The sequence below is a fragment of the Salvelinus namaycush genome, chromosome 42 (assembly GCF_016432855.1).
Source record: "Salvelinus namaycush isolate Seneca chromosome 42, SaNama_1.0, whole genome shotgun sequence".
In the NCBI taxonomy this organism is placed as follows: domain Eukaryota; kingdom Metazoa; phylum Chordata; class Actinopteri; order Salmoniformes; family Salmonidae; genus Salvelinus; species Salvelinus namaycush.
This window is the reverse complement of record NC_052348.1, coordinates 6,720,890-6,748,489: the sequence shown is the minus strand read 5'-3', so window position 1 is coordinate 6,748,489 and position 27,600 is coordinate 6,720,890. Positions and strand designations below refer to the sequence as shown.

General features: G+C 41.7%; 1 protein-coding gene and 1 pseudogene across 1 annotated transcript; both read left to right on the top strand.

The window, feature by feature from the left end:
* The first annotated feature begins 10,934 nt into the window (after positions 1 to 10,934).
* Positions 10,935 to 20,560, top strand: LOC120035178 (annotated as a pseudogene).
* A 1,928-nt stretch (positions 20,561 to 22,488) lies between these two features.
* LOC120034903 (sialic acid synthase-like) lies at positions 22,489 to 27,296 on the top strand. Its single transcript, XM_038981562.1, has 6 exons — positions 22,489 to 22,730; positions 23,578 to 23,793; positions 25,389 to 25,488; positions 25,687 to 25,841; positions 26,047 to 26,313; positions 26,665 to 27,296. Exons 1-6 carry the CDS (start codon positions 22,599 to 22,601, stop codon positions 26,872 to 26,874), a joined length of 1,080 nt encoding a protein of 359 aa, XP_038837490.1. The 5' UTR covers positions 22,489 to 22,598; the 3' UTR covers positions 26,875 to 27,296.
* The last annotated feature ends 304 nt before the right edge of the window (positions 27,297 to 27,600 follow it).

Genomic DNA, 27,600 nt, shown 5'->3' with positions numbered 1-27,600 from the left:
AGCTGAATACATACATTCAATACAGTGCCGTGTCCACTTACACCCTCAGCTCTCACCCCCTCCCTTCCACAAATATGTACTTCAGTACTTTTCCATCACCCAGGATGTCTCTGTGCATGTCACAGGACTTCTAATCAGTCAGGAGAGGCCTTGAGTTATTGGGAGTGCGCATTCCTACAGTCCACTGCAGTCCACTAAACTTGTCTCACCCTAAAGAACTTAAACCTAGCACTACTTTCAATCTCTAAGGATATATAAAAACAATATTTTCATACTAAAATGATAATGCTGTAAAACAGTCATTTACATTCTATCAGTCCCCCCTTTTAAACTATATTCCCTATTGTTGAAACGTTTTATACAATAGGCACTAACATTCCAACTGGCGCTTTTGACCTTTTTTCCCCTCCTTCTGCTGGAGACCCAAGAGTGTACAAACAGACACTTGATGGAGAGAAAAACATAGAAACGCATTACAATAGATTCACATACTAATATGTGGATATACTTGAAGTGCGAAGTAAGAAACCCGGCGCTTCCCACCTCTTGACTGACCTGGCTCTATGCTTGTGGGCTGCTTTTCTGCTGAGATTGACAAAAATAAAGGATCTATACACCTCCCCAAGCTTCCACTCAGTCTTCCCCCAGGTCTACAGAACGTGTTCCCACGCCATGTCCTCCTCACTTCGTTCTATGCCACTGGGCACACACTGGTTGAATCAACGTTGTTTTCATGTCATTTCAACGAAACTCCGAGTCACATATTTCCTAATAACACTCCGCAGCAGATGAGCAACCACTAACACATACAACTATTCCTCTGGTGAACTGGCTTCCTGTATATAGGGCTTGTGGCTAATCGTTCACGGGTTTTTCCTTCGTCAGTAAAACCCTCCCCTTATGTAGTCAACAGAGTATGAAATTGCAATAATTGGTTACAGTAATCAAATTCAACATATCACAACAGCTTAATTGTAGAGTTTCAATAAATCAGTAGACAATGTTTGTCTAAGCTTCTAGGTGACTAGCTTAACCATTACAACAGTGTTGTTGGTATAATCACTGATACAGAGTAGCTTGTTAGCGGCTGGAGTCTACAGTAGGGCCTTCTATCTCAACCTTGGGAGGAAACCCTCCGTAACTTAGTGAGTCTAAATTAGGGAGGGTTTTCTTCTAAGGTCGAGAAGCTAGATTCATTTGTACAAAGATTGAATTTGTTTCAGAAACCATTTGCAGGATGACCCCATATTATATGATAACACCACCTACGTCTCCCCCTTGGCAGTGTAACTCAATATTACCTCAGCAGAATAAAATAAAAAATGAATCAGAATAACAAATATAATGAATCACCCAAGCCAAATTATAATTGTAACCCTTAATAAATTCACAAGGAAATCATTTTCATCCATAAGGGAATTCAAGGAATAGTCAAATAGACTAGAGACAGGTTTCTCTCACACTCATCATGCGCTGCTGTGTGTGAGTAGCGCACACGCCCTTCCCTTTGTGCTTTCTTCACAGTTCAGGGACAGCGCTCTGTGTCTCTCCTTCTCGCCTGTACGAATCCAAATTGGAACTACTGATAAATGATACAACCCAAATTTAGAATGACAGCCCCTTATCTTCATGCACAAACATCTCAAACTCCCTATCTGGTATTCCCAGAGCGAGGAATTAGCACAGCGCTTGTTTTAACTTCTCAAACTCTTCTTGACACTATTTTCCAGTCTACTGGGCCGTGTCCCTGCTTCCCCACTTCCGTCAAAGTATTCAACGGCGAAGCCATTGATGACAGAATAAAACTATGGACATAGCCAAATAGACCCAGTTATTAATTTAGCTGTCACTGCCACACATACTACTAGGACAGTGACTCATGCACTTTGTGACACCCCGAAACCCCATGAAAGGGTGATTCACGTTCAGTCTATAATTCGACCCTCAATTTAGCCCAAACAGACACTGGCAGAACATACATTTCCAGAAAGGGAGAAATATATGTACACACTCAGTGGCCAGTTTATTAGGTACACCTGTTTAGTATTGGGTCGGACCCCCCCTTTGCCTCCGGAACAGCCTAAATTCTTCGGCATGGATTCTTCAAGGTGCCATAAACATTCCACAGGGATGTTGGTCCATGCTGATGCGATGGCATCATGCACTTGCTGCATCTCATCCAAAAGATATTGGGTTTGGTCAGCAACAATGTTCAGAGACGCTTTGGCGTTCCATCTTTGCTCAACTGGTATCAAGGGACCTAACGTGTGCCAGGAAAACATTCCCCACACCATTACACCACCGCCACCAGCCTGTACCGTTGACACCAGGCAGGATGAGTCCACGGGCTCATTCTGCTTACGCCAAATTCTGACACTGCCATCAGCATAACACAACAGGAACTGGGATTCGTCGGACCAGGAAATGTTTTTTCACTCCTCAATTGTCCAGTGTTGGAGATCGCGTGCCCCGTGGAACAGCTCCTTCTTGTCTTTAGCTGATAGGAGTGAAACCTGGTGTGTTTGTCTGCTGCAATAGCCTATCCATGACAAGGATCGATGAGTTGGGCGTTCCGAGATGCCATTCTGCACAACACTGTCATACTGGGCTGTTATTTGTCTGTTTGTGACCCGCCTGTTAGCTTGCACGATTCTTGCCATTCTCCTTCAACCTCTCTCATCAAGAAGCTGTTTTCGCCCACAGGACTTTCGTTGACTGGATGTTTTTTGTTTGACGCACCATTCTCTGTAAACCCTAGACACTGTCGTGGGTGAAAAACCCAGGAGGGCAGCCGTTTCTGAGATACAGGATCCGGTGCGTCTGGCACCAACGATCATACCACGCTCAAAGTTGCTAAATTCACTTTTTTTGCCCATACTTACGTTCAATCGAACCGTAACTGAATGCCTCGATGCCTGTCTGCCTGCTTTATATAGCATGCCACGGCCACGTTACTAACAGTTTGTAGGAGCGATCCATTTTTGTGAATGGGGTGGTGGACATAATAAACTGGGCACTGAGTGTATATACAGTATCCTACTAACGTCAACATAAACTTTATTAATCTTACATTTCTAGCATTAACTTTTGTCAGTACAGACCTCGGTATCTTCTTGTGTTTTAAAGTCTAGGTTATTATACATTCCCAGTGTGAAGACCCCAATTTTCGGAGGGGAGGGCAATACCCAATCAATTATGGCCAAGGTTGACCCCCCCTCCCAGCATTCATTCAGCATCTCTTAATTTTCTTCTTCAGATAGCTTTACAGTTTATTCTCACAATGGCCTCACATGTACAAAGGGAAGCACAGCCGAGAGCTGCCCAGTGACACAAGCCTACCAGACGAGCTAAATTACTTCTATGCTCGCTTCGAGGGAAGTAACACTGAAACATGCATGAGAGCACCCGATGTTCGAGATGACTGTGTCATCACGCTCTCGGCGGCCGATGTGAGTAAGACCTTCAAACAAGTCGACATTCACAAGTCCAGAGGGCCAGACGGATTACCAGGACGTGTACTCCGAGCATGCGCTGACCAACTGGCAAGTGTCTTCACTGACATTTTCAACCTCTCCCTGTCTGAGTCTGTAATACCAACATGTTTCGAGCAGACCACCATAGTCCCTGTGCCCAAGAACACTAAGGTAACCTGCCTAAATTACTACTGACCCGTAGCACTCACGTCTGTAGCCATGAAGTGCTTTGAAAGGCTGGTCATGGCTCACATCAACACCATTATCCCAGAAACCCTAGACCCACTCCAATTCGCATACCGCCCCAACAGATCCACAGATGATGCAATCTCTATTGCATTCCACACTGCCCTTTCACACCCGGACAAAAGGAATACCTATGTGAGAATGCTATTCATTGACTACAGCTTAGCGTTCAACACCATAGTGCTCTCAAAGCTCATCACTAAGCTAAGGACCCTGGGACTAAACACCTCCTTCTGCAACTGGATCCTGGACTTCCTGACAGGCCTCCCCCAGGTGGTAAGGGTAGGTAACAACACATCCACCACGCTGATCCTTAACACGGGGGACCCTCAGGGGTGCGTGCTCAGTGTCCTCCTGTACTCCCTGTTCACTCATGACTGCACGGCCAGGTACGACTCCAATACCATCATTAAGTTTGCCGATGACACAACATTGGTAGGCCTGATCACCAACAAGGACGAGACAGCATATAGGGAGGAGGTCAGAGACCTGGCCGTGTGGTGCCAGGACAACAACCTCTCCCTCAACGTGATCAAGACTACAGGAAAAGGAGGACCCAGCACGCCCCCTTTCTCATCGACGGGGCTGTAGTGGAGCAGGTTGAGGGCTTCAAGTTATTCCCCGTCAGGAGACTGAAAAGATTTGGCATGGGTCCTCAGATCATCAAAAGGTTCTACAGCTGCACCATCGAGAGCATCCTGACTGGTTGCATCACTGACTGGTATGGCAACTGCTCGGCCTCCGACCGCAAGGCACTACAGAGGGTAGTGCATACGGCCCAGTACATCACTGGGCCAAGCTTTCTGCCATCCAGGACCTCTATACCAGGCGGTGTCAGAGGAAGGCCCTAAAAATTGTCTGAGACTCCACCTACCCTAGTCATAGACTGTTCTCTCTGCTACTGCACGGCAAGCGGTACCGGAGCACCAAGTCTAGGTCCAAGAGGCTTCTAGACAGCTTCTACCCCCAAGCCATAAGACTACTGAACATCTAATTTCAAATGGCTACCCAGACTACTTTCATTGCCCTGTTATTATCTATGCATAAGTCACTTTAATAACTCTACCCACATGTATATATTACCTCAATTACCTCGACTAACCGGTGCCCCTGCACATTGACACTGTACCGGTACCCCCTGTATATAGCCTCGCTATTATTATTTTACTGCTGCTCTTTAATTATGTTACTTTATTTCTTATTTTTTGGGGTATTTTTCTTAAAACTGCATTGTTGGTTAAGGGCTTGTAAGTAAGCATTTCACTGTAAGGTCTACTACACCTGTTGTATTCGGCGCATTTGACAAACACAATTTGATGTAACTCATGCCTGTCAGAGTGGGTCCCGATGTCAATATCTAAGGGATAGTCGGATTTTCCAAACTAGACGATCTCTCACCTGAGCTGCCGCAAACATCCTTTAATGTCCATTCTGCCTTTAGAAGTGATCCCTCCATGCTCACCCCACGCACTCGATCTCGGGACAACTCATGCAGCACTCCTGAGAGAAAAGGCAGTCGATAGCTTCGACTGAATGCTGCATATATGTTGCTGGCTTGGATTCAGGTCTCAGATAGAAGTGGTGGGCTGTAGTGGACAGGGCTGTAGTGGACGCCATTACTTTAGCCGGTTAGAGGGGGTGGGGCTCCCACTGATCTCGGTCAAATTATCCCTTCCATACATCTAGATACCATTCGGGGTCACTATCACCATAACCTCGAGAGAAGACAGACCAGAACAACAGTTTATGGTATTTCTGATTCAGGAATTCAAGATAGACTATTCATTGTATGACTAATTATACCATTTTCCAAAATTCTTAATACAAATGTCTAAAATAAATATTGACAATAATACCAAAACACTTTTGAAACCATTTTGAAAGTTGACATATTTTCTGTCATATTTGGCGATCTCACAACAAAGTTACAGGGCCGTGGAGTTGGAGGGCCAACCCTTGGCAAGAAATATCGATAATACAGCAGACCCAATCTGGTGAGCAACAACAGCAATACACTTCTTCATAATTATCTCATTTACATATTATATAACAATTTCACCCAATGTCTCCGATCTTTTTGGGTGATCAGGCCTCACCAGAAAGTCAGAATAGAGGTCAACACTAGCGTTGGGCAATATAACGTTTATACCGTATACCGGGGTATTTCGAAATACCGAAGGTATGCTTTTCAATACAATTGAAAAAGAAACCCCCGAGAGGCTGCGGGGGAGCGTGCTACCCCACTGCTTATAACTAAGCTGAGTATAACTATAAGAAATATAAAATGTGTCAAATACATTTTCTTCAGCTCAGGGCTGCATTTGGTTTGATGGCTAGATGTCAAGATCAAGCTTTTTGGTTAGAGCAGAGACATTCAATCCCCTCCTGGATCAAAATCCCTGTGACCCAAATAGTTTTGTGTCTAAAAAAAAAGAATTTGTTTTTTTATTCCGTTTTTTATCAATTGTGCCCCTTGTGTGCATTTTGGATAATATCTTATACCCCGGTATGGTACAGAAACGGTATGAAAATCTGGATACGCCCAACCCTTGTGAGTCTGTTCTTTCCCTGTACTTCAGACTCCTTGTTTGAAACATTCTCTGTGCCAGGTTTGTATAGTTGTTCAGTACATTTCTCATCGGGAGAACTTACCTGTGTGCAGCCAAAATTCTGACTCCAGATACTTCAGAAAACTTTGTTTTCGCGTGTCCTTTAAGGTGTATCCTTTCACACCTGTGAAGAACCTACTAAAACCAAATAAAAAGACCACACATAATAAATCAGACATGGTATTAACACCACTAACAAATATTCACAAGTATAGATGGGTGGGTTGTGTATGCAGGTGTGTGCATGGGGGTAAAAAGTAGAAGCAAAATAAACAAATGGCCAGGCCTTTCTTAATTTGGGAGCTCCGTTAACTGCCGGATTTGGGTACCTTTATACTTGCAGAACTTCAATAACTGCTGTCACAACGCATAAGGCCTCAGAATCATTTCAAAGGGAGAGATAAAGAATAATTGTTAAACTCATCAGAATACTTGGTAGTGGACATTCCATCCTCTCCTGGAAGAGAAAAATAAACATTTAGTTAGTTTTCACTATACTAAATCATAATCTGTCCTAAATATTCCAAATCTTAATCAGTCGAAAAATGTCAATATTCGGTACTAGGCCTATGTACCTCCCTCTCTTTTGCAATCGAGCTTATTGCATTTTGTCAGAGAAGCTCAATTAAACCTAGCCTAGGCAGCCGATCTGCACTATCGTCTAGGCTTGATGTGCATTCCCGGCAATACACTTGTGCATAAAGCATCCCCCATTCAGGCTGCAAAAGCATAATTTTCTTTCTTAATTAGCGTCAATGGCGAGAAGGCGGGGGGGGGGATGGGGAAAATATGCATACGTTCTTTATGAAACACCATTTTCTATCACCATTTTCGTATTTTCGGACAATTTAGGATGTTGCACATTGCGTTCAGCCAAGGCTGTAAAAGAGATGAAGGATGCCTGCAGGCCCCTTACTGGTGCTTCCTTTCTCCTACGTCACCTCAAGGTCCCTGTGGAGTGCTGGCAGGCCTTCCAAAATAGACAGAGCAAGGAAATGTGTAAACAATGCGCTTATCAAATTTGTTCAGGTTTTGGAAAGGCACTGGGTTAGCCATCCTCACATGAAACATAATAGCCCCGCCTATTTCTGCGTGACGGAGTTCATTTCACCCCTTTGGGTAATTAGATATTTTTAAACGCCATCCATCTCAGCCTTAAATAGCTATTATAAAGGGAGAAGAACATCATAGACCAGGGCTGTATGATTTTTTTTCTTCTTCATTTAATTTATTTGATTGAATAATTTCTTACATAGTTGTTCTCAGTTAAAATATTCATTTTTAAATAAACAAATATTATTTGAACCGTTCTTACTCTGATTAAGCAATTGTTGATTGTTTTGTATAGCAGGACGTAAAGTGCCTCATGCTGTACTCATCTTGAAAAGAAAGTTTGAAGAGATCCATGTAGTCACAGAAAACGGTACTGTAACGGCAGCCTTCCTTCTCTTCAAGAGAAGAGGAGGTGTAGCAGGGATCGGACCAACACGCAGCGTAGCCAGTGCTCAACATGTTTAATTAAACGATAAACAGAGAACACTTACAAATACAAAATAACAAAAAGTGGCAAACCGATACAGTCCTAGCTGGTGCAGAGAACACACAGAGACAGGAAACAACCACCCACCAACCCCAACACAAAACAAGCCACCTATATATGATTCCCAATCAGAGACAACACAAAACACCTGCCTCTGATTGGGAACCATATTAGGCCAAACACAGAAACAGACAAACTAGACACACAACATAGAATGCCCACCCAGCTCATGTCCTGACCAACACTAAAACAAGCAAAACACACAAGAACTATGGTCAGAACGTGACAGGTACATCAGACATCGCTCCCATTAGTGGTTTGACGTCACTCATAATGTCCGTGGCCACACATAATGTTGTTGTGAGCGTTGTGACAGTTTTTGCTTTGTCATTATGGGGTATTGTGTGTAGATTGATGAGGGGGGAAAAAATCATTCTATCAATCAGTACAGTCGCCTTGTATAACAAAATATATATATATATATTTCACACACACACACATACACACACACACACAGTGCATTCGGAAAGTATTCAGACCCCTTGACTTTTCCCACATTTTGTACCATTACAGCCTTGTTCTAACATTTATTAAATAGTTTTTTTCCTCATCAATCTACACACAATACCCCATAATGACTGTTTTTTTTTTTTTTTTGCAAATGTATTAAAAAATAAAAAACTGAAATATTACATTTACGTAACTATACAGACCCTTTACTCAGTACTTTGTTGAAGCACCTGTGTCAGCAATAACAGCCTCAAGTCTTCATGACGCTACAAGCTTGGCACACCTGTGTTTGCGGAGTTTCCACCATTCTTCTCTGCAGATCCTCTCAAGCTCTGTCAGGTTCGGTGCGGAGTCTCGCTGCACAGCTATATTCAGGTCTCCCCAGAGATGTTTGATCAGGTTCAAGTCTATGCTCTGGCTGAGCCACTCAAGGACATTCAATAAGTTTGAAACAAGTTGTTATTTTGTTGTCTTAAATTTGTTGTCTTATTTTCTTTGTCTTGTTATCATCCAACTGTCTCCTGAGGTGCACATATAGAGCAAGCTGGAGCACTGAACTCTTAGTCCCGTTTTCAGTGGTTGTGTCAGGGTTGTGTGGTGGTTCTTCATGCCTGCAGATTTCCCCTCCACCACTAATCAATATCTTCGGCCTGCTCTGGCTTGCCCTGGAATGCACGTCTTGGCTGGGCTCTAGTGCCAGTGGTCATATACTAATGAGCTACTGAAACAGGAACTAGCAAGATGTCAGCCCCCACAAATCGGTTTTCAGACATCTTGGAGGCTGTCTGTAGTTCATATTATAGCTCAGTGATAACATACCATGATCACTTCCTTTAACACATCCCCTGAGACGTCCTTTCCTGTCTCTGGAAACTTACTGTGATAACCTTTATACACACTTTTAAACTTCTCTTCTGTTTGCTTCACTGTTTGTGCCCACCAGTCAGTGGATTGGGAGGCATGAAGAGCCATATCACCACAAGGCTCTCAGTCCTTGCCTCTCCCTCTCCTGTATAGGTTCAATGAACTGACAATGGCTCTCATTCCCATCATATTCCTATATTGGAACCCAAGTTTATTCCCAATAAGCAGTGACTCAATAAGCAGTGACTAAAAAACGACTTTAATTCCAAGTTGTGGGTTATATTGTGATGTTTTTACAATGTATCCTTTCGGCACCAATCGTAACTCACTAATTGTGTTAATTTTCCAGTCTAAATTTCTGGATTCATTCATTTATTTTGGAATATTTTGTACATGTACAATATATTATTCTCCTGTGGGAATCTCCACCCCAGAACCATACGCTGTTAAGTCCTAAATACTATCTCTATCCCCTCGGATTTAGTAACGGTTGCACTATCCACCTGTCACGCACGCACGCACGCACGCACGCACGCACGCACGCACGCACGCACGCACGCACGCACGCACGCACGCACGCACGCACACACACACACACACACACACACACACACACACACACACACACAGGATGTTTCCTAAATGGCCATATCTACGATTTGTTTAAACTTTTGAAACTTCACTCTCTACGGAAAACTCTCTGTTCCTTAAGCGTGATATCCTGGCGACAATGCCAATCGATAAGAAGACCAGTATCTCAATATACCATAAACATATTTATCATACAAAAGAGCCCAAACTCAAAGTGACGTTTCAAACGTGTACTCAACAAAGATGTCCAGCTGAATACATACATTCAATACAGTGCCGTGTCCACTTACACCCTCAGCTCTCACCCCCTCCCTTCCACAAATATGTACTTCAGTACTTTTCCACCACCCAGGATTTCTCTGTGCATGTCACAGGACTTCTAATCAGTCAGTAGAGGCCTTGAGTTATTGGGAGTGCGCATTCCTACAGTCCACTGCAGTCCACTAAACTTGTCATACACAAAGAGCTTAAACCTAGCACTACTTTCAATCTCTACGGATATATAAAAACAATCAAAGAGGATATAATGCTATGAAAAGGTAAAGATATAAAGCAGTAATATAAAACAGTATTTTACACTCAACGTAAATCATGTTTTTTAAAAGCTGCGTACAACGTGGGTCTTTCTTCCAGTAAAAAAAAGACAACAGCCTACGTACAAGACTATCTCCTTCACTAATTGTCTAAACTGTGCGTGAGAGAAAACTCGGTATCACTGTACCCATTTCCTTATTGAATATATTTGCAAATATCCTTATTTACATCTCATTTGTGGGTTTTTTGTTGCCTGGTTCCAGATTTGTTTGAGCTCTTGTCAAATGACAATAACGTGAGAACAATTCCATAAGGTGAAAAGAAACAGACTGGCACCCAGGCGAAAAAAACAATAGGCCCTACCTGTCACTTTTTGCATAACTGGTCAGGATACTGGCATATCATTGGATGGGCTGACTTTAAGGATTTGGATAAAAGGGCAGACGATGAGCAATTTCTTCCTTTTTCCACTGTGCAAGATTGCCTCTGACAATCTCATCCTTAAAATTTTATTTGCCATAGACTTTTAATCATTTACCAACTTAATTTCTCACGTTTATTTTGAAAATGCCTCTGAAATTCGAACTTGGTCCTGGCAGGATGATTGGGGGTTCTAACCCCTGTTTCATTATTGCAGAAATTGGACAGAACCACCAAGGAGATATCGAAATCGCAAAGAAAATGATCAAGATGGCCAAGGTAATGGAAGCTAAATGAAGAGACATTGTAAGACTGTAAGGACTGGTTTCCTGGACACAGTTATGGACAAAAAGCATGCTGAATACAGAATATGGTCTTCATTGAAAGTATTTTTTTTGTCCAGGACTAGGCTTAATCTGTGTTAGCCTAACTGCCCTTTAGTGTGGCTTAAGCTTCAGTTTAATACAATAGATTGGGTGACAAGATTCTCTGGGAGAATCGGATAGAAAGGCACACATATACATGTATGAGTGTGGGGCAACTTAGTCATCCTGCATCCCTCCCATGTAAATCTTCCCTTAATAACCTCAAATCAAAAGCTAATGTAGAAATGGCATGACTGAGGGGAAAGGTATTTTCTGCTATGATCCTGATAGTGTACTGCTGCTGTGCATGGATTTGCACAGTGTGTGTGTGTATGTGTGTGTATGTGTGTGTATGTGTGTGTATGTGTGTGTGTGTGTGTGTGTGTGTGTGTGTGTGTGTGTGTGTGTGTGTGTGTGTGTGTGTGTGTGTGTGTGTGTGTGTGTGTGTGTGTGTGTGTGTGTGTGTGTGTTTGATGCTATTACTCATGCTATTACTCATGTTACTCATGCATCAATTCACAGGACTGTGGGGCAGACTGTGCCAAGTTTCAGAACACAAGTTCAACAAGCGTGCTCTGGAGCGTCCCTACACCTCCAAACATTCCTGGGGAAAGACATACGGTGACCACAAACGTCATCTGGAGTTCAGTCATGAACACTATAGAGAGCTCCAGATATATGCAAAGGAGGTTGGAATCTTCTTCACCGCTTCTGGAATGGACGAGGTACGAGGTTATTCCATGATAAATGTCTATTGAATTTGTCTGCTGTGACTGTGTTTATATTCCGGATTTCAAGCAAAACATGCATGACTATCCCAACTGCTTTGCATCGCTTGTTAGATGGCTGTGGAGTTCCTGGATGAGCTTGATGTGCCCTTCTTCAAAGTTGCCTCATGCGATGCCAACAATTTCCCCTATCTGGAACTGACTGCAAAAAAAGGTCAGTGATTTAAGTTAACACTGTGTTATATATGTACTACATCTTTGCCACCTGTTACTGTGGTAGAAGTTAAATGTTACCAATTTTATGTTCTCTGAATGTGCGGTCAACATGTGTAATATGCGGCATATCAGTAAAGTTAGTTACTGTTGAAATTGCAACTCTGTTTAACCTCAGGACGGCCTATGGTGATATCCAGTGGGATGCAGTCAATGGCGACAATGAAACGGGTCTATCAGACCGTCAAGGAACACAATCAGAACTTCACCATCCTACAGTGCACCAGTGCCTACCCATTGGACCCTGAGGATGTCAACCTACGTGTCATAGCAGTAAGACTTCCCATTGGTTTATTACAAGGAAAGGGTTGTCAGGCAGGAACAGCAAGTTATCTGTTGTCACCCCAGAGTAACATCATAAGGAAACATAGGTTGAGTCAAGTGCACAGCGATGGAAAAGAGAGAGAGAGAGAGAGAGAGAGAGAGAGAGAGAGAGAGAGAGAGAGAGAGAGAGAGAGAGAGAGAGAAAAAGAAAGAAAACAAGAATTTGACATATTTCTGTTCAGGCCACTACTGAAGGAAATGAATTGACCAATGGAATTTTACTCTTCCTTTTCCTGATACTGTAGGAATACCAGAAGGAATTCCCTGATATTCCCATCGGATATTCTGGCCATGAGAGGGGAATCAGCATCACCGTGGCAGCAGTGGCAATGGGGGCAAAAGTCGTGGAGCGTCACGTGACCCTGGACAAGAGCTGGAAGGGCAACGACCATGAGGCGTCACTGGAGCCTTCTGAGCTGACAGAGCTGGTCAGAGCCATCCGCCTGGTGGAGCGGGCCAAAGGCATGGGCATCAAACAGATGCTACCCTGTGAGAAAGCCTGCCATGACAAGGTGAGTTAGCCTCGGGAGGTTTAAATGAAAATAAATATGACATCATTTTTGGAGACTGTTATTACTATGAATGGTAAAGGGAAAATATTTATTTAGTATATTTTGACATACAGTGCATTCAGAAAGTATTCAGACCCCTTCCCTTTTCCACATTACGTTACGTTACATTACAGCCTTATTCTAAAATGTATTAAATTGTTTTTTTCTCTCTCATCAATCTACACACAATACCCCATAATGACAAAGACAAAAAAAAGGTTTTAGACATTTTTGCTAATTAATAACAAATGTAAAACTGAAATAACACATTTACATAGGGTACCAGTCAAAAGTTTGGACACACCTACTCATTCAAGGGTTTTAATTTATTTTGACTATTTTCAACAAAACTATAAAATAACACATATGGAATCATGTAGTAACCAAAAAAGTGTTAAACAAATCAAAACATATTTATATTTGAGATTCTTCAACGTAGCCATCCTTGCCTTGATGACAGCTCTGCACACTCTTGACATTCTCTCAACCAGCTTCATGAGTTAGTCACCTGGAATGCATTTCAATTAACAGGTGTGCCTTGTTAAAGGTTAATTTGTGGAATTTCTTTCCTTCATAATGCATTTGAGCCAATCAGTTGTGTTGTGACAAGGTAGGGGCGGTATACAGAAGATAGCCATATTTGGTAAAAGACCAAGTCCTTATTATGGCAAGAACAGCTCAAATAAGCATCATTACTTTAAGACATGAAGGTCAGTCAATCTGGAAAAAAAGTTTATTCAAGTGCAGTCACAAAAACCATCAAGCACTATGATGAAACTGGCTCTCATGAGGACCGCCACAGGAAAGGAAGACCCAGAGTTAACTCTGCTGCAGAGGATAAGTTCATTAGAGTTAACTGCACTTCAGATTGCAGCCCAAATGAATGCTTCACAAAGTTCAAGTAACAGACACATCTCAACATCAACTGTTCAGAGAAGACTGCATGAATCAGGCCTTTGTGGTCTAATTGCTGCAAAGAAACCACTAGTAAAGGACACCAATAATAAGAAGAGACTTGCGGTGAAAATCTGTCCTTTGGTCTGATGAGTCCAAATTTTATATTTTTGGTTCCAACCGCTGTGTCTTTGTGAGACGCAGAGTAGGTGAACAGATGATCTCCTCATGTGTGGTTCCCACCGTGAAGCATGGAGAAGGAGGTGTAACAGTGCTTTGCTGGTGACACTGTCTGATTTATATAGAATTCAAGGCCCACTTAACCAGCATGGCTACCACAGCATTCTGCAGCCATACACCATCCCATCCGGTTTGCGCTTAGTGGGACTATCATTTGTTTTTCAACAGGACAATGACCCAACACACCTCCAGGCTGTTGTAAGGGCTATTTGACCAATAAGGAGAGTGATAGAGTGCTGCATCAGAAGACCAGGCCTCCACTATCACCCAACCTCAGTTCAATTGAGATGGTTTGGGATGAGTTGTACCGCAGAGTGAAGGAAAAGCAACCAACAAGTGCTCAGCATATTTGAGAACTCCAAGACTGTTGGAAAAACATTCCAGGTGAAACTGGTTGAGATAATGCCAAGAGTGTGGTAGCGATTACAGTCTCAAGTCTTCTTGGGTATGACACTACATGCTTGGCACACCTGTATTTGGGGTATTTCACCCATTCGTCTCTGCAGATCCTCTCAAGCTCTGTCAGGTTGGATGGGGACGGCTAGACAGCTATTTTCAGGTCTCTCCAGAGATGTTCGATCAGGTTCAAGTCCGGGCTGTGGCTGGGCCACTCAAGGACATTCAGAGACTTGCTCGAAGCCACTCCTGCATTGTCTTGGCTGTGTGCTTAGGGTCGTTGTCTTGTGGGAAGGTGAACTTCGACCCGGTCTGAGGTCCTGAGCGCTCTGGAGAAGGTTTTCATCAAGGATCTCTCTGTACTTTGCTCAGTTCATCTTTCCCTCGATCCTGACTAGTCTCCCAGTTCCTGCTTCTGAAAAACATCCCCACAGCATGATGCTGCCACCACCATGCTTCACAGTAGGTATGGTATTGGCCAGGTGATGAGCGGTGCTTGATTTCCTCCAGATGTGACGCTTGGCATTCAAGCCAAATAGTTCAATCTTGGTTTCATCAGACCAGAGAATCTTGTTTCTCATAGTCTGAGAGTCCTTTAGGTGCCTTTTGGCAAACTCCAAGCGGGATGTCATGTGCCTTTTACTGAGGAGTGGCTTCAGTCTGGTAACTCTACCATAAAGGCCTGATTGGTGGAGTGCTGCAGAGATGGTTGTCCTTCTGGAAGGTCCTCCCATCTCCACAGAGGAAATCTGGAGCTCTGTCAGAGTGATCATCGGGTTCTTGGTCACATCCCTGACCAAGGCTCTTCTCCCCCGATTGCTCAGTTTGGCCAGCTCTAGGAAGAGTCTTAGTGGTTCCAAACTTCTTCCATTTAAGAATGACAGAGGCCACTGTGTTCTTGGGGACCTTCAATGCTGCAGAAATGTTTTGGTACCCTTCCCCAGATCTGTCCCTCGACATAATCCTGTCTTGGAGCTACAGACAATTCCTTCGACCTCATGGCTTGGTTTTTGCTCTGACATGCACTGTCAACTGTGTGACCTTATACAGACAGGTATGTGCCTTTCCAAATCATGTCGAATCAATTTAGTTTACCACAGGTGGACTCCAATCAAGTTGCAGCAACATCTCAAGGACGATCAATGGAAACAGGATGCACCTGAGCTCAGTTTCTGTGTGCTTAGAGTCACTGACTTTGAGTAAAGCCAGTGTCTATGTATGCGGATGACTCAACACTATACACGTCAGCTACTACAGTGACTGAAATGACTGCAACACTCAACAAAGAGCTGCAGTTAGTTTCAGAGTGGGTGGCAAGGAATAAGTTAGCCCTAAATATTTCTAAAACTAAAAGCATTATATTTGGAACAAAACACTCACTGAATCCTAAAGCTCAACTAAATATTGTAATAAATAATGTGGAAATTGAGCAAGTTGAGATGACTAAACTGCTTGGAGTAACCCTAGATTGTAAACTGTCATGGTCAAAACATATTGATGCAGTAGTAGCTAAGATGGGGAGAAGTATGTCTATAATAAATTATGCTCTGCCTTTTTAACAACACTATCAACAAGGCAGGTCCTACAGGCCCTAGTTTTGTTGCACTTTGACTACTGTTCAGTCGTGTGGTCAGGTGCCACAAAAAAGGACTTAGGAATATTGCAATTGGCTCAGAACAGGGCAACACGGCTGGCCCCTGGATGTACCCAGAGAGATAATATTAATAATATGCATGTCAATCTCTCCTGGCTGAAAGTGGAGGAGAGATTGACTGCATCACTACTTTTATTTATGAGAGGTTGAATGACATGTTGACATGTTGAATGCACCGAGCTCTGTCTAAACTACTGGCATACAGCTCAGACACCCATGCATACCCCACAAGACATGCCCACAAAAGGTCTCTTCACAGTCCCCAAGTCCAGAATAGACTATGGGAGGCGCACAGTACTACATAGAGCCATGACTACATGGAACTCTATTCCACATCAAGTAACTGACTAAAGCAGTAAAATTTGAATAAAAAACAGATACAAAAACACCTTATGGAACAGCGGGGACTGTGAAGCAACACAAACATTGGCACAGGCACATGCATACAAACACACACGATAACATGTCTTGTATTCAAGATCCTAAATGGCTTGGCTCCCCCTCCACTCAGTATTTTTGTTAAACAGAAAACCCAAACATATGGCAGCAGATCTACAAGGTCTGCCATGAGAGGTGACTGTATAGTTCCCCTAAGGAAAAGCACCTTTAGTAAATCCACTTTCTCTGTGAGAGCTTCCCATGTCTGGAATACACTGCCATCAGACACACATAACTGCACCACATATCACACTTTCACAAAATGCTTGAAGACATGGCTAAAGGTCAATCAGATTTGTGAACATGGTCCCTAGCTGTGTGTTGCCGCTTTCCATGTCTGTTGTCTGTAACTTGTGAGGTGTGGAAACACTTCGTTGCTTTTATGAATTTTGTCTTACTGCTTTTTGTTCTATGTTGCTCTGTCTGTATGCTACATCTTGCTTGTCCTATGTTGCTATGTCTGTATGCTATGTCTTGTTCTATGTTGCTATTGTCTATATTGTAATTGTTTTTAATAACCTGCCCAGGGACTGCGGTTGAAAATTAGCCGGCTGGCTAAAACCGGCACTTTTACTGAAATGTTGATTAATGTGCACTGTCCCTGTAAAAATAAACTCAAACTCAACTCAACTCAACATACGCACTATACATACAGTGGGGAGAACAAGTATTTGATACACTGCCGATTTTGCAGGTTTTCCTACTTACAAAGCATGTAGAGTTCTGTCATTTTTATCATAGGTACACTTCAACTGTGAGAGACGGAATCTAAAACAAAAATCCAGAAAATCACATTGTATGATTTTTAAGTAATTAATTTGCATTTTATTGCATGACATAAGTACTTGATACATCAGAAAAGCAGAACTTAATATTTGATACAGAAACCTTTGTTTGCAATTACAGAGATCATACGTTTCCTGTAGTTCTTGACCAGGTTTGCACACACTGCAGCAGGGATTTTGGCCCACTCCTCCGTACAGACCTTCTCCAGATCCTTCAGGTTTCGGGGCTGTCGCTGGGCAATACGGACTTTAAGCTCCCGCCAAAGATTTTCTATTGGGTTCAGGTCTGGAGACTGGCTAGGCCACTCCAGGACCTTGAGATGCTTCTTACGGAGCCACTCCTTAGTTGCCCTGGTTGTGTGTTTCGGGTCGTTGTCATGCAGGAAGACCCAGCCACGAACCATCTTCAATGCTCTTACTGAGGGAAGGAGGTTGTTGGCCAAGATATCGCGATACATGGCCCCATCCATCCTCCCCTCAATACGGTGCAGTCCGTGCTTCACGGTTGGGATGGTGTTCTTGGGGTTGTACTCATCCTTCTTCTTCCTCCAAACACGGCGAGTGGAGTTTAGACCAAAAAGCTCTATTTTTTTCTCATCAGACCACATGACCTTCTCCCATTCCTCCTCTGGATCATCCAGATGGTCATTGGCAAACTTCAGACGGGCCTGGACATGCGCTGGCTTGAGCAGGGGGACCTTGCGTGCGCTGCAGGATTTTAATCCATGACGGCGTAGGTTTTCTTTGAGACTGTGGTCCCAGCTCTCTTCAGGTCATTGACCAGGTCCTGCCGTGTAGTTCTGGGCTGATCCCTCACCTTCCTCATGATCATTGATGCCCCACGAGGTGAGATCTTGCATGGAGCCCCAGACCGAGGGTGATTGACCATCATCTTGAACTTCTTCCATTTTCTAATAATTGCGCCAACAGTTGTTGCCTTCTCACCAAGCTGCTTGCCTATTGTCCTGTAGACCATCCCAGCCTTGTGCAGGTCTACAATTTAACCCTGATGTCCTTACACAGCTCTCTGGTCTTGGCCATTGTGGAGAGGTTGGAGTCTGTTTGATTGAGTGTGTGGACAGGTGTCTTTTATACAGGTAACGAGTTAAAACAGGTGCAGTTAATACAGGTAATGAGTGGAGAACAGGAGGACTTCTTAAAGAAAAAGTAACAGGTCTGTGAGAGCCGGAATTCTTACTGGTTGGTAGGTGATCAAATACTTGTCATGCAATAAAATGCAAATTAATTACTTAAAAATCATTCAATGTGATTTTCTGGATTTTTGTTTTAGATTCCGTCTCTCACAGTTGAAGTGTACCTATGATAAAAAATTACAGACCTCTACATGCTTTGTAAGTAGGAAAACCTGCAAAATCGGCAGTGTATCAAATACTTGTTCTCCCCACTGTACACATGGATATAGTACTGTAGATATGTGGTAGTGATGGAGAAGGGGCCTGAGGGCACACAGTGTGTTGTGAAATCTGTGAATGTATTGTAATGTTTTTAAAATTGTATAAACTGCCTTAATTTTGCTGGAACCCAGGAAGAGTAGCTGGGGATCCATAATAAATACAAAATACAAATTTCGAGTTTCATAGCAAAGGGTCTGAATACTAATGTAAAGAAGGTATTTATGTTTTGCAAACATTTCTAAAAACCTGATTTTGCTTTGTCATTATGGGGTATTGTGTATAGATTGATGAGGAAAATGTTTTATTTAATACATTTTGAGTTAAGCTTTAACATGACAAAATCTGGAAAAAGTCCTGGGGTCTGAATAGTTTCCCCATTGACATTTGTATTAATAACTTTCTCAAAAAATTGTTATATTCACTTTCATTTATAAGGTAGGCCCATTATGTTTGTCATAAACCTCCCTTACCACAAGTATTCTCTTTGTACTGTATAACCTACAACAGCACATACTGTAGGCGGAAATCTCCATATTATTTTCTCTTCCAGCTCGGGAAGTCAGTGGTGGCTAAGGTGGCGATACCCAAAGGCACGGTGCTGAGTATGGATATGCTGGGGGTGAAGGTGGGCGAGCAGAGGGGCGTCTCTCCTGAAGACATGGGTCAGCTGGTGGGCAAGGCCGTCACAGAGGATGTGGAGGAGGATGGAAGCATCACGCCACGTATGGTGGACGGCTACAACAACAAGGGCTGACAAACATGTTAACATGCTGACTAGACCAGTGTAATGATACTGATGGTATGTCAGGACTGATGGTCTGTTTACATTTCTACCATTGTGGGTAGATGGAGTAGGCCTACATCTTCATCTAGTGGTCATGTCGGCATTGTAGCAACGCCTAACCCTCATCATTTTCCTCACTTTAACCTGTCTCCTAACCTGCTGTTATTTCACCTAACCTAATGTGTTGGTTCCCCTAATCAGCCACGTTAATTACCGCAACCCGCTATGTAAACAGACCATCAATCCGACATACGGTCAGTATCACGAGACAGCCACGTTGAGTGCGGGAGTGTGACAAAATGAATGTACCCATTATTCAATCATGTAACTGCTCATGCGCATCAATGGGCGTCTGCATAGCCAGGCGGTAAATAGAACTTGGTTCTATTTCAGACCTTTAATGCCTGCAAGTCCCACCTCTCCCATCTACTCATTGGTTTTCACGAGCACACTAACCTACGTGGGTGATTGAAAGATGAACGAGAAGAGATTAATCAAAGAACTCTATCTAAAAACGAACTACATTTCCCATTTCAATTGTGGATTAATTGTCAGAGTAGAGAACATGATTTTGTATGACAAAAGAAATTCTGCAAAGATCCAGCAAAAAAAGGGACCCTATATTTCAACTAAACTAACAACCCAATGTTTATGTCTCATAACAAATTAGCTAGCAATAGTTAAATATCCATGAATGAGTCGTGTGTTTCAACCTGTCCTCAAATTAATATACTGTAGTTTGTTTTGCTAATTTAACCTGCTTGTCATGAACGTGTCTGATGGGGATAGTCAAAATCAACATGTGTATGTACTTGAGGGGCTAGTTTGGTGAAGCTGCCACACGCATGCATTCGCATGTTGATTTTGTCCATCCACATCAGATGCGATCATGACACTCAGGTTAAAATATTAAACTAAAGTAAAAAATAAAATTTGAAAAACTAATTAGTAACCTGAAATTAAATAATTAAGAAAAACATTTGAAAAACTATACTGAAACTACAATTTAAGCCCTTTTTTTTTTTTTTACTACTGGGGTTTTCGACACTGATGTGTATAAACCAGGAATTACTGACAGGGGGCGCTGTATTGAAGCCACCGCATAGCCATCTTGGCACTCCCCATTTGTAAAAATATTTTGGAAGCTATAGAAATGCATTTATTAATGTCTACATTAGTTTTTGACATGTGTATTATATTACACACACCTTAAAGCATACGTTGAAATTATATTATGTGAGCTAAACATAAAAAATGAAAAAATATATAAAACATTTCTTAGTCTTTTTTTTTTATAGAGAGTACTACTTTTACTGTGCCCACTACAACAACAAACCATACTTAAATACATGTATTTTTTTCCTTGAAATATTTAATTGAAATACTGTAAAATTACATTCATTCCTATGGAGGACTGCTCCTACGACGGAGTACCAATAGCAATCCAGGGTATATACACGTCATTGGTTTTCAAGCTTCCGGCGGTTAAAATGCTTCCAGTAGATGGCGATGTTTTTGCGCATCACTAGATATCAGTGAAGAAAGTCAAAACCCCGTAGGAGATTATTTAGAGTACATTACTGGAAAGGACAAAAGGAAATGTATTGTAGTGTCAGAAGATGGCAGCCAGTGTGGAACAGAGATCAAATAAAATCAAGATAAACAAGTTGAGACAGCCTCCAGCTATTAGTAGCTCCACGTCAACGGCAACCAGTAGCAGAGAGCAGAAACTTGGCAACCTCATTCAAATTAGTTTAAAAATAGAAAAGAAGCACTGGTTAATTTATTCATCGAGCCTGTCAAGTCTAAAGACTATGCGAGGAGCCAGGAGTATTTAACACTACATAATAAGTGTTCATTGTTGGCAATTTAAAAACATTTGTGTGGTGGATTGTTGACCTGCATCATAAAAAAAACTGATGTTCATTTCTGTTTAACAAAAATATGACATAAACATAACATGGATTTTTTGCTGTTGTTTTTGCTTTTGTTGCAGCTGTTTTTTATTAACCTTATTTGAAGGTGTTAGTGAATCATACGTTTAACCTTAATAACTCTGGCTGAAAATGTTATTAGTTACATAATATTTACACTGCGTCACAAGCGTTCATTGTGGACAATTTAAAAAGGTTTGTGTGGCGGACTATTGATCCTCATTCCTCTAAAACAGATGTTAATTTTGGTGTAACAAAATACACCTGGCTGTCATCCAAAAATGGGTTTTTCAGTTTCAAAACTCTACAATATTACATAAACATAGCATGTGCCTTGACTTCATTTGTCCCCCCCCTCCTTCTCTGTCTTTCACTCAGATAAAGGTAAAGGTAGGCTACTTGATTCTTTTAACATGTACTACTAAAGTTTAAAAAAGCTTTGGATTGGTGTAAACATGGGCAAGAGAGTTTCCTTTCACCATATTTATTGCACCAGTCTAGGGTATTATTCTTTTAAATCAAAGTCACATCAAGATTGAGCTAGCCAAACATATGACCTGGCCCATCACTTTACGTTTTAATGCCCCCCCATTGGCACGAAGTGACATCCCCAAAAACTATACTATAGGCCTAGTAAACATAAATGGCTCCCAGTATTCCACCAATAGGCTACTTTCTGTCCCTAAAATTAAAACTGAAACGAAATCATACATAAGCGAAACTGAATAAAAACTAGCACATCAAGTCTGAAAACGAACTAAACTAAACTTAATTTCAAATAAAAATCTAAAAACAAATAAATGTTTTATATTAAATTACAAAACCAATTACCTGTGAGTGAATGGAGAACCTTTATTTTGAAACATGAGTGGAGAGGAAACCACGTGGATTCCGGATGTGCAACGTGTAAATTAGCTCGAACTTTTCCGCGAGAACCCACACCTGACTGTCTCTGTACTACTGGCTCAGAGCAAGCGAACATCTTATCGCTACAAACATTTTAGGAAACCGCATTTATCACATTTCCAAAATGCCTCTGAAATTCGAGCTTTGTCCTGGCAGGATGATTGGGGGTTCTAACCCCTGTTTCATTATTGCAGAAATTGGACAGAACCACCAAGGAGATATCGAAATTGCCAAGAAAATGATCAAGATGGCTAAGGTAATGTTAGTAGCATGCTTTAATCGGTTATCTTAACTCAGCTGCTGTATTGGGGACCATGGTACTGACTTACTTGCTAGTAAACTAGCAGCTACTTTAGTATAAAGTAGATTCCAGTGCCCACAGAACTGTAAAATGACAGTAGCTCTGCTGCTAACTGCTCTGTTGCTTGCTGGGGCTGTATTTAAAATTGTGACATTGAGACCATGGGCATCTATTGGTCAATTTAGTAAGGACTGATAATGGTGGATACGGAATTCCTACCAGAGCCAGAGATGTGGCATAGCAGATACCCAACCTCATATACACAAAATTATCACACCATTTGACTGTTTTATGAAAAGGCAGTGGGTGTGTTAGCTACAGATTTACGTGATAATGTGATTTAACCAAAGATTTTTGGTATCCATTCAAGATAAGTTTAAGCTTTTTAATTTCACGTGCACAAGTACAGTGAAATGGCTTTCTTGCCTTAGTTACAGGTTAGGTACTGTTTGGTGTAGCACAGTGACATTTCGACCAACCTTAAATTGGCGATACTATCTTTGTTTTTGATTCAGCCAAACATTTATCTTCTAAAATGTCAGTGTCCAGTTGCAGGTGATGCGTTTTGAAATGTATTAATGTTGTGCTCCATGAGTAATCCAACAATGTCTTTGTCGCCATCTTGTCTATTTCAAATCTTCTCTCATTGTTCGAGACAGGTGAGTGTCATCATGACATGTGGCACTTTGGGGTGTGGACCCACCTGTCTCAATCAATGAGAGAAGATTTGAAACAAGGTATCCTCATTGGTAACACATTTTACAACTATGTGACCCTACTCATATTGAAAATCAATTCACAGGACTGTGGGGCAGACTGCGCCAAGTTCCAGAAGAGTGAACTTGAGCACAAGTTCAACAAGCGTGCTCTGGAGCGTCCCTACACCTCCAAACAATCCTGGGGAAAGACGTACGGAGAGCACAAGCGCCACCTTGAGTTCAGTCATATACAATACGTAGAGCTTCAGAATTATGCAAAGGAGGTTGGAATTTTCTTTACTGCTTCAGGAATGGATGAGGTAAGAATGATGGTGATGTGGAATAGGCCCGTAGAGCCCCATAGTGAAGGTGTCATAATACCCATTAAATCTAGCAGTCAAATAGGGAAATGGTTCCAATTTTTTCCCATAGGGAATTTTAGAAACGCCTAAAATAAGGGCTGTGTTTCCTGTATCCTTACCCAGGTGTGATGTTTTGATAGTCTAGAAGAAAAAGAAACGCACACCTATTTAGGCGAGGTGCTGGTTTAGCGGAGTAGAAAACTTGAAAATTAGGAGCTCAGATGAAAAATTTTATATAATTTTTGCATCTGAGCTCCGATTGTGCGGCTCTCCTTTATTTTCAAGTGATGTTTTGATAACCATGTAGATCTCAATCTGACAGGGTGACTTTTATTAATATATTCAGCTCTATTTACTAGACCGATTTATGATTTTTCAATGCCGATACCAATTATTGGAGGACCCAAAAAAGCCGATGCCGATTAAAAAAATAAATATATATGTATAATAAAAAATATATATTTTTATTATTATTTTATTTATTTGTAAAGACATTTACAACAATACTGAATGAACACTTATTTTAACTTAATATAATACATCAATAAAATAAATTTAGCCTCAAATAGAATGGAACATGTTCATTTTGGTTTAAATAATGCAAAATCAAAGTGTTGGAGAAGAAAGTAAAAGTGCAATATGTGCCATGTAAGAAAGCTAAGGTTTAAGTTCCTTGCTCAGAACATGAGAACATATGAAAGCTGGTGGTTCCTTTTTACATGAGTCTTGGGTCGGGAGTTGATAGGCTTGAAGTCATAAACAGAGCAATGCTTGAAGCATTGTGAAGAGCGGCTGGCAAAACGCACGAAGTGCTGTTTGAATGAATGCTTACGAGCCTGCTGGTGCCTACCATCGCTCAGTCAGACTGCTCTATCAAATCATAGACTTAATTATAACATAACACACAGAAATACAAGCCTTTCCGATTAATCGGTCGACCTCTACTATTTACGCTCAGATTCGAAAATGCTAATTAGCATCAAAGTAGACATGCAAAACTACAAATCCCTGCACTCCTGAACTTAATCTCTAACTGACACCTTTGCTGACAGATATTGTCCATTTAAAACTTGCACAAGACAGTTCACAGGATTGTACATTTTAAAGAAGTGTAGCCAATTTATTAATTAGTACATTTAGCTAACATTAGTACATTTATCCAGAGATTCTTACCTTTGCCTCGACTCATGTCATCCAGTTCATGGTATTTGTAGTTCTTTATGATAGCCACATTAGCAGCTAATTAGCATTTCATTTTTGTGGGGTAAATACAGGCAAGTATATTGTTACGTCACCTTCTCCTAGAGAGATTTACACGGTTATCAAAACAGCACACCAGGGTAATCCTACATGAAACACAGCCTTTTATTTTAAGTGTTACTGAAATCCCCTATGGGAAAAATGAATGGGGGAAAAACAATTGGAACCATTTCCCTGTTTGACTGCTAGGTTTATTGGGGGCTATTATGACTCCTACTGTGGTACTATATTGAATATGCCTGTATAATGCATATAAAAACTGTATTAATTATTTGTTGTATATCTCTTGTTAGATGGCTGTGGAGTTCCTACACGAGCTTGATGTGCCCTTCTTCAAAGTTGGTTCAGGGGACACCAACAACTTTCCCTATCTGGAAAAGACTGCAAAAAAAGGTCAGTGATTAAACTTTACAGTATGATAGATATTTGTTGTCTTAGGCTGCTAAATGAACATTTTAGCTTCTGAGGTATTTTGATTATTTGGTCTACTTTATACCCCTGAAAGTGTAGTAAAAAATTGAATATCAAGGATAAAGCGAAGCGTTTTTTGCTGTTGGTGAAATTAATCTCAAATCTCTGGTTTAATGCTAGGTCGCCCCATGGTGATATCCAGTGGGATGCAGTCGATGGAGACAATGAGACGGGTCTACCAGACAGTCAAGAAACACAATCAGAACTTCTGCATCCTGCAGTGCACCAGTGCCTACCCATTGGAGGCTGAAGATGTCAACCTGCGTGTCATCGCAGTAAGAGTTTTTCATTGGTTTGAACGAAGGAATTGTTTCAGGCAAGATCAGAAAGTTGGCTGTCAGCCTTGTCACCCCTAAACACATGGTGCATCTTATTTCTGTTATAAGTCAATGGACCGTTAGTGTTAGTCTGTGGTTAATGCTAAATCCAGAGAGAATACATGTTTAGAGGCAGGAAAATGACCCATAATCTTGTTCATAGGAATACCAGAAGGAATTCCCTGATATTCCCATCGGATATTCCGGGCACGAGTCTGGGGTCCACATCTCCGTGGCAGCAGTGGCGCTGGGGGCAAAGGTCATTGAGCGTCACGTGACCCTGGACAAGAGCTGGAAGGGAAGTGACCACGAAGCTTCTCTGGAGCCCTCTGAGCTGACAGAGCTGGTGAAAGCCATCCGATTGGTGGAGAGGTCTCTGGGGACGAGCATCAAGCAGATGCTGCCCTGTGAGAAGCCATGCCACGATAAGGTACTTCCTGGATGGGCACTTTTCATTGTGTTCCAACATGACGTTATTCTTACCACATAGCCTGACGGCCAACTGTAATGATTAATGGCAATCTGATGCAAGACAAGGGGGTCATTTTTTTTACAAACATTATTTAAGCATTTATTCCAATTCAGGGGTGGGTGTGTGTTAGGGCCAGGAGTTTTTCCCCCTAATCTTGTCACCTGACCTGGAAAAACTCTGTACCCTATAGGCTATGTGATCTTTGATTTTTAGGGTTTGTTGATTTACCCAAGTACTGGGCCCAATAATGTTGCTTCAAACAGGAAAGGATGTCAGATCTTTTAATATATTGATTGTGTTCTCTTCCAGCTGGGGAAATCAGTGGTGGCCAAGGTGGCGATCCCCAAAGGCACGGTGCTGAGTATGGACATGCTGGGGGTGAAGGTGGGCGAGCCGAAGGGCGTTCCCCCCGAGAACATCTTCCAGCTGGTGGGCAAGTCCGTCACAGAGGACGTGGAGGAGGACGAGAGTATCACCCCAGACGTGGTCGAAAGCTACGGCAAGAAGATCAAGTGCTGAGTTGAGTAATCACCCTTGTAACACCCTGGCAATAGCCTACTGTAACCATTGTAATACCTTAACCACAATAGCAAACAACACAATGCACTTTTACAGGCTGTGAAAAGTGAAAAGGTGGTTGTGGGAACATCGATAATACAGATATTATTTAGAGGCCTAGAAGTTTCAGTTGACGGTACATGTTTTATTTTTCTGGTTTCATGTTGTTTTTTTACTAGATGGAAACAAACATTCAATGAATCAGACTTGACTAAAAGTGCCTAGTTAAGAAGAGAAAATACAAACTATGTTCAGTAGTGACTGAAATGATTGCGTTCTAATTGAATGTTTAACTGTTCATGTATAAATGAAATGGCCATTTTTGTTAAATTGCACAATTGATTGCACTACAAAAATGTCAAATACAAAATGCCAAACACTAATGATTGTCATCTTTACCTTTTTCATCCGAAATCACACTCCTTGATTGCAATTATATTATTTTGTGATAAAATTCTGGTACAAATCAGTGTCAAAAGTGAAAACATACCGTATGTACAGTACCAGTCAAGTTTGACACTCCTACTCATTCCAGGGTTTTTCTTTATTTTTACTGTTTTCTACATTGTAGAATAATAGTGAAGACATCAACTATGAAATAACACATATGGAATAATGTACTAACAAAACGCGTTAAACAAATCAAAATATATTTGAGATTCTGTAAAGTAGCTACCCTTTGCCTTG

Bases quoted from the DNA above. Each gene is read 5' to 3' on its own strand.
- LOC120034903 (XM_038981562.1), top strand. From the start codon at position 22,599: ATGCCTCTGAAATTCGAGCTTTGTCCTGGCAGGATGATTGGGGGTTCT. The intron at 22,731-23,577 runs GTAATGTTAGTA...ATCAATTCACAG, and splicing joins AAATGATCAAGATGGCTAAG to GACTGTGGGGCAGACTGCGC. The intron at 23,794-25,388 runs GTAAGAATGATG...ATCTCTTGTTAG, and splicing joins CTGCTTCAGGAATGGATGAG to ATGGCTGTGGAGTTCCTACA.